Source organism: Anguilla rostrata, chromosome 8 (genome assembly GCF_018555375.3).
Source record: "Anguilla rostrata isolate EN2019 chromosome 8, ASM1855537v3, whole genome shotgun sequence".
NCBI classification, from domain to species: domain Eukaryota; kingdom Metazoa; phylum Chordata; class Actinopteri; order Anguilliformes; family Anguillidae; genus Anguilla; species Anguilla rostrata.
The window spans coordinates 52,464,567-52,478,815 of NC_057940.1; the positions used below are offsets into that span (position 1 = coordinate 52,464,567).

A 14,249-nucleotide genomic window follows, 5' to 3' on the forward strand; every position below is an offset into this window, starting at 1 on the left:
AACACTTTCCCTGGTGTCTATTCCATCCAGTGAGGCATGCACATCCTTCCATAGCTGTGTGTGATATAGAGACAAGGGGCCAGAGATCAATACGGTACAGTGGCATCTGCTAACTTTACATTACAGGCATTTAGCAGACGCTCTAATCCAGAGCGACTTGCGATCAGTTATACAGCTGGATATATACTGAAGCAATGCAGGTTAAGTACCTTGCTCAAGGGTTCAACGGCAGTGTCCTACCAGGAAATCAAACCTGCAACCTTTAGGTTACAAGACCAACTCCTTAGCCAAGCGGTAATTGCAGGTGTGTTTTTGGACCTCACTTCCCAACTTCCAAATAGTGTCACCTGTGTGACGTCAGTCATTTGGCACGTTGGCCACAGTAACTAAAACTTACAATCGACTGAATAAAAAATGGTTGTTATAAAAGTAACGTTATGTACATACTCATTAGTTGTCTAACATTAGGCTAACTTAAGCTGTCTTTACACTGCTGAGCCGGGTTTAAATGCTGTAGCAGACCTGGGGTAGAATTAGTGATGATCAATTTCCACTGACGTTCTTTATCCACCTTTTGCTCGGTATGAACATCTTTACACTGCAGAGAAGAATCCGCGGGATTCGCTGTGGCTCGTGCAATTATGTATCTTGTGCACAATAAACATCGTCTTTCTCGTGAATGATTGTTGCGTGACACAACAACTGCCTTGCAAAATGTTACCCCTGGTGTTTCTGGTTTTGCTAACTGTTCGAGAATATTCCTTTCAGGCCAAAAACTTTCTCAGTAACGCTTAGCTGGTTATGTGGATTAATGCAAGATGCTGTGTTGCAGACAACCTTTAATACAACACATCGTAAAACATGCCATCAAAAGGTTAAAATTTATGTATCTCAGGTGCGATTATGTCATTAAGACTGGTGAAAATGGGTTTAAATAAACCAAAAAGAATGAAATATTTAAAAGGAAACATAGTTTAATTTATTACGAAAACTGTAACTCTTCAAAAATATGGAAATAAAAAGGCTATGGTGTAACTTCCACAAATTTAATAAAGTAATTAACAAAAATAAAATAAAACAAAAAACTAAGAGTAGAACTCTCCCCTATGTTACCCCAAACACATGAAGCAAATTCTGTCTATAAGTCTACAAGACTTCCTACCAAAAAGTGCAAAAAAACAAAAATCTGAATGCATAAGGGTACAGCATTAGGGTATAGTATCATGTTCAAATAAATGAGGCCTTGACTAATAGGAGGCCTCAAAAAATATTAGAGTACAGGATTTTCTGGCCCAGTGTGAAATCTTTTCATGGAGCCAAAATCCCTTGTGGCACCCCTGTTCCCCAGTACTACACCCCTGTTCCCCAGTAAAAACGTCCCCCTGCCTATAAGTAGTCTCCACTTCGTCAAGAGGAAACACAGACCCCAATGTCTACTGGCACACCAATATCACCACCATTACAACCTTTTCCCAACAATTCTTCCAATTATGTACTGAACAGGCTGCTGGCTATAATGACCATTTGTGAGTACATACTTCTGAGCAGCGTAAAATCATTTGCTACATTTCTAAGGCTACTTTAATAAAAGTAACACACATAAATCACATACATTTTTTTGTCATACACATCAGAGCTCAATTAACATGATGGCACAAAAAATGATTCTGATTTCTCATAAAAACTCACCATTGTAATGGGAAATCTTTTTCCACAGATCTCTATGCTTGACTTGCAGCTCCTCCAAGTTGCTCTTAATGTCTGATGCAGGAGAGAAGAGAGAATCTTTGTGCACTCACACTCATATTAGCAAAGAACAGTGAGAGTCTTATGAAAACAAGTTTGCAAAGTCAGTGAACAAATGTTGGCAGCTTGGGGCAAAATGCAAGGTCAGGAGGTCATGGAAGCTTCTAAGCTGTGATCCCTCCTCTACCTGTCACCCTCTGTGCTTTGTACCTTCTTACATATATATATATATATGAAAAAACATTCATTTTTGTTTTTTATTATTGTATGTTTTTATTAGTTAACAAGCAAGCTAGCTTCAAAACAAGACAAAGATGCAAACCAATTTGTTAGAAAGGTGTTGTATTGGCTGAAACGGCATCACATGTGCAGTTCCTCATATGTTCATTTTTCAATCCTGCCATTGGCTACTTTGATCAAATGTTGTGATTAGCATCTGCTAAATGTCAGATGGGGAGAATTATTGAGCATGGCACTGGAGCATTTGCGATGACTCATTTTAAACAACCCATGCACTTCCCTAACAGGTAGTAGCCTAAGTGACTGTACATGTCTTTTCATGGGGGGAGAGAGGGGGAGGGATAGCAAACTCAGACTTCTTGATAAGCTACTTCCCAGTTTATTTGTACCTATGCGATATTTTTAAAGTATGGGGCCTATTACTGTATTTCCTCTTTTTCTGTTGTCAGAGCGTTCAACAGCTATATGTGCAGTTTCATTTTTTTGTAAGGTTAGACACACATATCCAGTGCTTTTCAAGTCTTTCAACAGCATGGTGTTACCGCTGGTGTTTCTGGTTTTGCTAGCTAAACTGTTCGCTGAGCTGGGTGTTAAAGTAGCAATCAGAACAAGAAGAATAAAACAAAAGCAAAGGAGATTTCATCAAAAAAGGGCATAAAGGCTGAAGGAACATATGAGGAAGCGTAATAAAGAGGCATAAAGAGGGTGAGAGGCAGGAATACACCCTGGACAGGCTGCCAATCTTTTGAACAATTTAGAGTCTCCAATTAGCCCACCTGCATGTTTTTGGACTGTGGGAGGACACCGGAGTACCCGTAAGAAATTTACGTGGACACGCCCAATGCATGCTGGGATAGGCTCCAGCACCCCCAGCAACCCTGCTCAGGACAAGCGGGTATAGGTAATGGATGGATGGATTGATATATGTATATATGTATATATATATATATATATATATATATATAGGAGGCATGGCGGTTCAGTGGGTAGCACTGGTCATATAAACACTGGTCTTGTATGTGGTCTGGAAGGCAATGGATAGGACATTCTGCACCACTAAAGGAAAATGAACAATGTGCCTTTTTATTAGCTTTTTCCAAGTGACCCTTGAGCCTTTCCCTCTCCAAGATCTACCCCTCAAATAGTTGCAGAGCGTCTGGAGCCGTTGCCTGGAGTCTCAAAAGACCCACCTTGTCAAATCGCCAACTGCAGTTTTAGAACGTTTACAATCAGACGTCTTGGAATTTTGCAAGTTGCATCCAGTCTCGTTGCGAATCATTGATCTGAACTGGCCTTTAGTTAGCTACATTGCAACGTTGCAACAAGGTAGCATTGCATTCTAATATATCCTGAATATATAAATATAATTCTGAATATATAAATTCAATTCCCGAATATATAAATTCAATTCCCAAATATATAAATTCAATTCTGAATACATAAATACATTTCCGGAATATATAAATTCAATTCCCGAATATATAAATTCAATTCTGAATATATAAATTCAATTCCTGAATATATAAATTCAATTCTGAATATATAAATACAATTCCCGAATATATAAATTCAATTCCAGAATATATAAATTACAATTCTGAAATTATAAGTACAATTCCTGAATATAAATTTGACAGTACAATCAAGGATAAGCAAACAAAAATGTTAAATAATTAAAATTTGAATGAGGCAATAATTCGGACTTAATTAAGGGGTCCTTATTTTCTTGGTATTAGGACCTTGCAAGTAGGGGCACCAAATTTCACAGGGAATTATTATATAATAAAATAATCTCTTAACCAGCGAGAGTTTCATAGAAACCCTTGCTGTAGCATGCGACAGAAGACCGTGTTAATATGGCTCAATGGCACAGGAGCAGGGAAACGTTCGCCTGGTTGAGAGTCTCTGCGAAATAGCGTGCAGACCTCTTCCTCCGTAGTTTGGTGTGCGCTGGAACTTGGAATGTCATAAAATCAGTTAGCTAGCTATATGTTATGTTATGATTAGAAAATTACGTTTTAGCCCGCTAGCTTGTTAGCAAGCACATATTTGGATATTCAATGTTGAAACTGCAGATGCACGTTTATTTTAGTAAATTGTAATTACAAAATGTATTGACGGACATGCCTACTTAAGATATATCAGCTGATTTAAAAATGTGTGGGTAGTTTTTATCAGCGATGAAAACAAACAGCTCGGTAGTGAACTGAACACCATTACACAGGCGATCTGACAAGCAATATAAATCTTTATTAGAACAAGTACAGCACAAACAACATGTCACAAAATAGTAACGGTAGTACAAAACTTAGTTCAGAGATATTTCACTTCGGTATAACAAGTAATTTTGTGGAGCCTAACACATTGCACTTACATAGCATTTGCCTCCCCTGCTGACCGTCAACGTTAACAGAATCGCTTTTCCTCACAGTTGTCAGGCTCCCTATTCATTCATTTTCGGGACAACCGAGAGGAACAGAGACGCTGTTAACGGACAGCAGATGTTGCTTCACGCTACGAAAACACAATGGAGTCGCCTCCAGAAAAGAATTTGTTATGTCGAAGTGAAACATATCTTTAATCGGCTAACTTGATGTGGTTAGCAAGCTAGCTATTTAGCTTTCTGGTGAACCAGAGCTAACATTAATATCTGGCTGGCATGTAGGGTTTGAATATCTTGTGGAGATATGCTGGGGCTGATCCCTTGACTGCCTGTTTACTAGGCCCAATGTTTTAAATTTGATGCGAGCTATAACAGGCAGCCAGTGGAGGGTAGTGAGCAGGGGAGTGACCACAAATGATCCAGTGCCACATTCAATAAAGTACACACGTGATGCTATTTCAGCCAATACTGTCATGGTTCTGTCTGTTTGTTTCTATTTTTCCTTTTTGTATTTCAGTTCTTGTATTTCTGTTCATTCCCTCATTGGTTTCCTGTGTTAATTGTATTATTGTTTTAATAATCATCGTCCCCACCTGCCTCTCGTTATCCCTTCCCTCTCGTTTGATTATGTATTGAGTTCACCTGTGTCTTGTCTATTTAAGTTCTTTGTCCCCTTGACTCAGATGCTGGTTCCTTGTGTGTGTTTCTGCCTGCCTGTGTTTTGGACCTGCTTGTGTTTCTGCCTGCTTGTTTTCTGCCCTGCCTGTATTCTGCCTGCCTGTTTATTCACTGTTTCTGTCCTTGTCATTTGTTTTCTTGTGTCAAGTTTTTTTTTCTAGTGTTTAAGTTTTTGGTTTTGCCTGTCGTGGCCTCTTTTTGGTTTCCTGTTTTGTTTATAGTTAATAGTAAAGTCGTTGATTAAACTTTGCTTTTGAGTTCCTGTGTTCCTCCCGTATGTGACAAATACAACACCTTTATGAAAACTTTGTGGTTGGCTTCTTTGTTTTGTGTGAGTTCAAAGGTGCAAAAACCACAGGCACTGGTCTACAGACGTGGGGAAAAAAATGGCGATGTGGTCAGATGAGTCATCCTTCACCAAATTCTCGACATGTGGATGAGTGCACATGTGGCACTGAATGTTTGATGAGTATTAAAATGATCTAAATCACATGCTATGGCCTTTGCAGTCACCAGATCTCAACCCAGATGAACACCTTTGGGAAATTTTGGGGCCAACCTGTTAGACAGCGCTCTCCACCACCGCCATCACCAAATTAAGAAATATCTTGACAAAGAATGTTCCATCCCCCCAGCGGACTTCCAGAGACTTGTAGCATCTATGCCACGGTGCATTGAAGCTTTTCTGGCAGTTTGTGGTTGCCCAACACCTTATTAAGACACTTTATTTTTTATTTATAAAATAAAAACACAAAAAGTTAATAAAATGTAGCATCAGTTCTCTTACCTCGATAAGCAGAGAGTCTTTCTGATTCATTTCTGTCTCTCACTTGCTGTTCCTCCAAATTTCTTTCGGTTCCTGAGTCATATAAAGTGGAATATTATTCACCATAACTCAGATTTTTCATAAGTCTGTATTTTTCTGGATCTATTGTAAATATTTAGACTTATTTAGATATATATAATAAAAATCTATATATAAATATACATCCATCCATTTTCTAGGTCGCAGGGGGTGCTGGAGCCTATCCCAGCATGCATTGGGTGAGAGGCAGGAATGCACCCTGGACAGGCTGCCAATCTTTTGAACAATTTAGAGTCTCCAATTAGCCCACCTGCATGTCTTTGGACTGTGGGTGGACACCGGAGTACCCGTAAGAAATTTACGTGGACACGCCCAATGCATGCTGGGATAGGCTCCAACACCCCCAGCAACCCTGTTCAGGATAAGCGGGTATAGGTAATGGATGGATGGATTGATATATGTATATATGTATATATACCCTAACCCTAACCCTAACCCTAACCCCAGCTTTTTCCAAGTGACCCTTGAGCCTTTCCCTCTCCAAGATCTACCCCTCAAATAGTACGTTAAGGACTTAAGTTTATAAATGTACAGTATTCTTGTTAAATTAAGTTTGGCCGTTTAAAAGTTAGGCGTATGAGTGCTTCTTCACGTGTTTGCGTTCAGCCACAAGTCTGCGATTTCAGACTGACCTGCTAGCCTCTGCTCCACAGAAGACAGAGAGATGGAGAGTTCCCTGTTCTCCTCCTCCAGGGCGTCCGATCGGTTGCTTTTCTGAACGTCTGTGGCAGGAAGGCAGATTTAAGAAATGGTGGGAATTTGAATTAGAAGATTTATATTTACCGTTGTTTGGCTCCAAAACTTAATGTTGTAGTCTAATGAAACTTCAGTTGTGTGATACCATATGTAATGAGAATTATTGTTATTATTATTATTATTATTGTTGGTGTTGTTTTTGTTAAGTATTATAGTAGTGGTTCAGAGGAGAGTTAGCCTGGTAAGAAGGTGACTAGAGGGAAGCTGGTGACACTCACACAGGATCCCCAGGGCAGTGAGACCACCCAGCAGAGCAAGGCAGGATACAACTAGCAGGGCCAGGCTGCACCTGCAGGGGGCACCACTGTTCTCTGCTGCAGAAAGAGGAGAGGAGCCTGTGTGTTCTGTACACAACAAAGAGGAGGCATGCATTACAGACAGTAAACATGAGTTATATATCAATGTTACACCAGGTCAATCAACCAATCAATCTATCTATCTATCTATCTATCTATCTATCTATCTATATATATATCTATCTATCTATCTATCTCTGTGGCTCAGTCTGTCTGTCTGTCATACTATCTATCTGCATGATTCAAAAGTCAAAATCCTTCCAAAATTAAGATGGCATTTATTTTGCATTAAATCCTTGTGTTAGTTAAGCTGTATAAAGCAGTATTCAGCAGAAAATACATCATATATTATTTAAAAACCCAAACCTAATATTATGTATGTGTATTTTAGAAATCTCAAATTATTGTTTGTAAATTGTTGTTTTAAAATGTTTTTTTTAAATGTCATTCTATTAGGCCTCTCGATCTCAAACATTTCAGATTTCAGGAAAATCAGGTCATGCCAGAAATGTTTAGTCTTGAGACAAATCATTCTCTGATACAATTTTCCACATTAGTAGGCAGAATTAGAAACAGGGGACTTTCACTGACCCATGTCAATGAAGCTCATTAACATTAGAACTATTTGAAATTCAATTATTGATATCAAGAATACTTATTTTAACAAGTTAAAATGGAATTGTTGACATCAGGAATTCAAATTATTTCTTGTTAAAATTGAATTCTTCATATCAAGCATTTTAAATTGCAACTAGTTAAAATTGAATTCTTAATATCAAGCATTTGAATTATAACTAGTTGAAATTGAATTCTTGATATCAAAAAAAAGTTGAATAAAAGCTTAAATGACTTTGCCATGTGTTTTACAATGCTTGCCTTGATTTGACAGTACCCTCTTCACTAACCCTGCACACAGCCATGAGTCACAAAGGCACACTCATGCTCTGGCTAATTTCCCGTCCAGACCATGCCGTAACAAAGTGAGAAAATGCTTAAGAACACCATGCCTCTGCTACTTTTCCAGCCTCGTCTGTTTCCACCGGTCAAAAAGTCTTGAAGGTCATACATCTGTCACAAAAAATAACAGGTCTGCCTACCCCAAAACTTTTTCCCAGTTTCTAACCCAGTGTTTCTCGATATGCTGTATGGTGTAAACTAAATCACAATATTATCATTTCTAACCACCTGCTGAAGTTTATTGTATCAATGTTGGACAAGTCACCATGCAAGAGGTGTGAAAGATATGTCCTTTCGGAGGGCAAAATAATACATTTTTTTACAATATACATTTTTATTATTTTGTATAACAAATAAAACTATATTGATCTCAGTGAGGATTCATTTTTACATCTACAGTAGACATAAAACACTCTGTTATTAATATAGACACAGGATATAAAACAATGAACACAAAACATTATCACAATCATGCTCGTTTGTACAGTAACAGCAGTAGAACTGTATCACTGGAACCTGTCGTGCTTGTAATTTACAAGAAAATTTCTACTAAAACATGTCCAAATATGTGGTTTCTGTTGGATTTGTGATTTTATAAAAAACATAAATTGCACGAAATATAACGTATGGCATATTTGAGCCCAGAGGACATCTCATGAAATCATTTTTGACAACCCTTATTCCCAATGTGGTCCTCCATGGAAACAAATAAACTATTTTTTGAAAATGAAGAACAGCATCTGTCTCACTGTAAACGTTTGCATCAAATGTAAAACATTGGTCCTAGCATACCAGGCAGTCAAGGGATCAGCCCCAGCCCTACATACCAACCAGACCCCTCCGTTCCGCTACCTCAGGACGCCTGGCACCTCCCCCTCTTCGCACCTGCGCTTCCCGAACACATCTCCTGTCTGTTCTGGCCCCACGATGGTGGATAGACCTCCCCGTGGAGGTCAGAACAGCTGAGACACTGACCCACTTCAAGCGACAACTGAAGACTCACCTCTTCAGGCTGCACCTCTCCCCATCCCTCCCTACCTCCCTGTAATCTCTAAAGGGACTGTAAGCTTAGGGTTGTAGGTAGCTGTTTCGTAGTTGACTTAAGATGAGTGCATTAACTAACTACTAGGTCAGTTTAACCTACAGAGTCCAAGCTTAACTATGCGGTTGTTCCCTGCACTTGGAACGGTACTTCTCTCTAGGGTTTTCGACACACTTGTTCCTGGTTTGGTTATACAATTTGTTGTATGTCGCTCTGGATAAGAGCGACTGCCAAATGCCTGTAATGTAATGTAATGTAAACATCGTAAATAAAGTGAACTAAGTGAGTTCTGATGCATATACTGAATATACTAACCGACAGGGCAGTTCTGTTTCTCTCCTGACTCCTGCTCAGCAGCATTGGCATAGATATCCTGTTCTCCTGTGGAAGAAACAGAGATTTTGAACCCTTCGAGTTGTAAGATCACAAATACGTGATTAGAACGTTCTTAACTGAACATTCTAATGCTGCTGTAACAATTGCCACTGGTGATGGACAGCGATGAGATCTAGAACACTGACTTAACATTTCAAAAATATATTTCACAAAACCAACTGCAGGCTTCATTTTCAGAGCAGCACAGCACAGTTTCTAAAACACATCTCACAACCACAATCCATCTTCTCATGCTGTAGCCTTTCACAGTTTGGCATCTGTGTGATAGAAGAAAGGTCAAACAGGGCAACACAAAGAAAATAAAGAACTGAAAGTGCGCTGGCAGTTTCACAGCAAGTTTGAAGAAACGGGCCTCTTTCTCGGTCCATTAAATATAATCTCATAAAAAAACACAATATGCTTCCTGTAGTTACTGACCAGCAGTTTTCTACATGAATTTCAATTTGTTCCATGAGGCAATACGAAATATTTGACAGAATTGAGGAAATATTGGGTAGCATTGCTTTGGAATACATGTTATTAAATTTCGGTGAGGCAAGATAGCCTATATCGTTTGTAGTACCGTAACTTGGCGTCATTTTGATATCAATACTTTTAATGGCAGGCCTGGATTTTGGCAGTCTGAATGAATGAGTTATAGACGGTGTATGTCTTGTATGTGTGAGTAACTTGGCATTTTTGTATGTTGAAAACGTGTTTTTTATGAGATATCATTTCTTTTTGCAAAGCGTTTTATTACGAGAGTGAGAAATGCGAAGTGACCCTGTAAGAAACGGTTGTGGATTATGGCTATCCTTGTGTGAATTTGTACAGTCTGATGAGCATGTACCGTTTAGCAGTTTCGGTTTGCTATATATGTAAAACAGTGGCTGTGACAAAGGGTGTGGTGGCGTAAGTGTAAACGCATCAGAAAAGGTGAAATATGGCCAGTGTATGTAGGCTACTCACGGATTTGACGGGCATCCAACGAGCCTTGAATGACAAAAGAATCAGCAAGCCCATAGAATTAGAACTGCCTAGGTCGCAACTTGTGTACCCTTCTGTCCTGCTCCGTTGTCTGTTATTTCGGGAAGATGCACTTTTAGTGTTTGTAAGGTTTATAAGGCTTATCTGCAGGTAGGAATTCTCTTTGCTGTTTTGTTAAACTAGAACCGGAAAAGTTGATAGTGGAGAATAGGAGCAGACGCATATGTCCCAGCAGGCTTTGCATATGAGAAAACAACAACAGTGTGAGATAAATTAGGCGAAATGATGAAATTGCGTAGTTGAAACAATATGTTTTTAGCAGAATGGGCATGTAGGTGAAGGTTGACATGATCACAGACTATAGTGCGAAGTAAATGAAGTGACCATGAGCGAGCTTAGTTTCCTTATCAAATGGTATATATAACAGTCTGTATTAAACATCAGTTGTTAAAGTAGAGGGTTAAATAATGTGTGAAATCTCTTACACTGATGTGTTTTTCTCATGTTCAGTACTAGTAGTTATAATGTGAGTGAGTCATGATTTTAAATGTAATGTTTTAATGCAGAGTTGCAGAACGTACATACGTAGTAATTGTTTGTATGTGGCTATATTGAGAACAGGGCGAGGTAACATGAATGTAGAAACGTGGCGTTTGCTGATAAGAAGGTTTTGTACGGTAGCCAAGTGAAGAAATATAGTTAGTAGAAATGGCACAGTGGTGAACTGGTGTAACTTTTAAATAAAAGAAGTACATTTGCCGTCATGAAATGCATATGGGTGGCCGTGAGTGAGTTTTGGTAAAACAAATATAAGCGTAAGAAAACGTTAGTGTAAAAGAGGAAATGATCTGCCTGAGGGCGAGGCGGGATTCAAGCCTTAAACCGGAGGTTTACCAGTCTGTGACTTCGTTAGTGCAGCACCATGCTATAGCTATGCAATGCGTGAAATATCATTAGCAAACCTGCTGGTGGTTTTAAAGAAGAACACAGGCCAGTAAGCACAGAAGAGCTCCCATTGAATCCATATGGCTTAGCAATATTGTAGCCAGTTAATAACTGAACGTAGAGACGGTACGTCATAATGCAGTGTATACGTTCGGTGAACGGCGGGTAGATATGGTGCAAAAGCAATAACTGATAAGTAGTAGACAATTATTAGTGAGGGTCGAAGCAGGTTAAAGAAATGTGTTCCTAGCTGGTCTTGAACCTACGACCCTGTGTTCCCAAGACTGTAACCCTGCCCACTAGGCCACAGCAGACTAGCTGTTTAAACAGGAAATGTTTCAAAATAAAAAAGGTATGTGTATTTTGCGTGTGTATGCAAGTTTTTGATTGGGTCGTGTAGGTGAAGATTCGGCTGGTGTCGGTAAAATGTCCAATGGGGAGACATGTTGTTAGTGGGATTGGCCGCAGGAAAAATACGAAGAAGAAGAAGAATGAGAAGAAGAAGGAGAAAACGCAAAATCCCCTTAGTTTGGGGCTTTATTGTGTGGACATGTGAAGTTGTTTATAAATTCTGTCTGTTGAAATGGGGTCAGAATGTACAGAATTTAATGTTTTTAAGGGCTGAGTGTCTGTGGCTGTTGTGGTTATTTCAGTGGGGAACCCTGAAAAGTGCCAAACTCTCGGTGGTGTATAGGTATGGGGCATGCCCCCGCCAAGGCGTAACTTGGCGGGATGGCATACCTACAATCCCAATCCCAATGCACTGTTACTTGACGATAAATAAAGGAAAGCTGATTAAAAAGTAATTACAGAAAAGATGTGGAGAAGTTAGTATTCATTTTAGAGGGGTTCCCCTGGGTCATAAAATAAATGCTATACTCACAGTCCTGAACTCCGGTAGGATATGCAGTACACTATTTTGAAACGTAAAATGACGGTGACAATTGAACTAATTTACAATAAGAGCAACACACTGACAGAGGTAGTTTTTTAAAGAGTGATTGAGAGATTTTTTTCCAAGTCACCTACACTGACAATGGCATAACATGACTGTTGAACAAGACTAAATCGTGCTGAAAGTATAAGTGTTTTCTGTCTAACTTTTTGGGGTTGAACGCTACCTGCGTAAGCTCTGATTTCTGAGAGGAAAGGTACCCAGACCCAAGCCACAGGAGCGGACCAAGCACAGACAACAGCTATATTCCCTCAAAGAATTAGAGTAGAGCAAAAGTTCCCTGCACTTGGAACTGTACTTCCCTCTAGGGTATTCAACACACTTGCTCCTGGTTTTGGTTATACACTTTGCTGTAAGTCGCTCTGGATAAGCGTGTCTGCCAAATGCCTGTAATGTAATGTAAAGAAAGGTCTCACCTTTGAAGAGATCTGCCGCTTGCCTCTCCTCCAGGTCAGAGAACACTATTTCTGCGTTGCCGTAGACTTGGTCCATCTCACATACTCGGCACTTCAGACACTGAAGTGAGGAAAGCTGTCTGTTCTGAGCTGTGCTGAATGGGGAAAAAAAACACTTGATTAACATGACGGCACCCTAACGCCCCCCCCCCCCCACCCCCCCCCACACAGAGGAAATGGTGGCATCTTCTAGCCAGTCAGAAAATTAGAAAAATAAACAAGGAAACCACAGCTATAAATAGTCAGCGCTACTGGTACTTAATGGGAAGACCGAAAGCAGTCATTTGAGGACGTACAGTTTATACAGCAGTGATCCTCAAACTCATGCTGAAAAAAATACATTTTAGAGATTTTCACTGCTGTTAAACTCAGGATATTTTTTTTAAAATTTCACCCTGAAAACAACGGGAGGGTTATACAGAATGTGTTTTCTCAGCTCTGTGGGTGACCCACCCTCTCAAGCTGAGTAATTCAGTCATTCCAGACCAGGGCTGCCCAACCCTGCTACAGAAGATCTACCGTCCTGCAGGTTTTCATTTCAACCCTACTTTTGCACGCCAGGTTCTACTAATTAGCGGCTCAACAAGGTCTATAGCTCCTTGTCACTCAAATCACGACCCTCAAGGTCCAAGAACTGCTGGTTTTCCACCCTCCCTTTACCTGGGAGTCAGGTGTGAATACAGTTTGGCCAATCAGCAGCACTAATTGTTAAGTTAATTATCAGGGGGAAAAGAAAACCAGGGTCGGATTTGGATTCGAGGGCCAGATTTAAGTCTTAATGCTAGAGCTGTTGAATGAGGTGTGCTTTGTGAGGGCTAAAGTAAAAACCTGCAGGACAGTAGATCTCCCGGAGCAGGACTGGGTAGTGCTGTTCTATGTTTCTTTAGTAGATCCTGAGAATAATTAATGCACTGGACACTAGAGGGCGCCAAACACTCACAGTCAGGCATTAAGCAGATTCTGAGAATATTAAATACAGTGAACGCTAGAGGGCGCCAAACACTCACAGTGAAGTACTGCGGCGCTCATTCCTGACCTTCTGAGGTCAGAGCAGAGAGTAAGTGGTAGAAAATCAGAATAGAGATAGACGCTCCCTCATTTGCTTCCACATTCAGCCTGTCTGACCTGGGGAGCCTGGATCCCCTCCGATTTCAGGCAATGTTCAATTTTTAAAGCTCTCAAATAACTGCTAAAGCAGCTTTTGTTTTTATACAAAACTACCCATTTGGATTGGGTGGTTCTGTTTGAAACCAGGTTGTTGGGTGATCTCTGGATTCAGTGTAGTTTTCAGTCATTGTTGTCATGGATAATTGCTTATTTAGCTCCTGTTGAACACGGCTTGTTTTGGCACATCTTTCGGCACCTTCTGTGCTGCCCAGCGCTGACGGGGTTAAAGCCGTTAACCTCTCCACTGACACGCACACAATCAGCCGGAGTCAAAGAGCAGTGCTCTACACCAAACTCTCCCCGACACAAACCCATTCACTGAAATACTACACACCAATGTGTCAACACACACGCTCACTCACTCAGCCACTTACACTCGCTGTCTTTCACACACACACACAC

At 40.1% G+C, this 14,249-nt stretch overlaps 1 protein-coding gene across 19 annotated transcripts in view; it reads right to left on the reverse strand.

Moving 5' to 3' along the window:
- LOC135262000 (CD209 antigen-like) overlaps window positions 1-12,789 on the reverse strand; it is a 104,991-nt gene extending 92,202 nt beyond the window's left edge. For 10 of the 19 annotated variants that reach the window (XM_064348750.1, XM_064348748.1, XM_064348740.1 and 7 more), the window contains exons 1-6: window positions 12,642-12,789; window positions 9,279-9,344; window positions 6,887-7,012; window positions 6,545-6,634; window positions 5,835-5,906; window positions 1,690-1,761 (exon numbers count right to left, since the gene is read on the reverse strand). In XM_064348750.1, coding sequence (XP_064204820.1) covers window positions 1,690-1,761; window positions 5,835-5,906; window positions 6,545-6,634; window positions 6,887-7,012; window positions 9,279-9,344; window positions 12,642-12,717 — 502 coding nt within the window. In that variant the 5' untranslated portion in view covers window positions 12,718-12,789. The remainder of the gene's footprint in view (window positions 1-1,689; window positions 1,762-5,834; window positions 5,907-6,544; window positions 6,635-6,886; window positions 7,013-9,278; window positions 9,345-12,641) is intronic. The other 9 variants (XM_064348734.1, XM_064348733.1, XM_064348741.1 and 6 more) reach the window with 9 other exon arrangements.
- Between the last annotated feature and the right edge of the window lie 1,460 nt (window positions 12,790-14,249).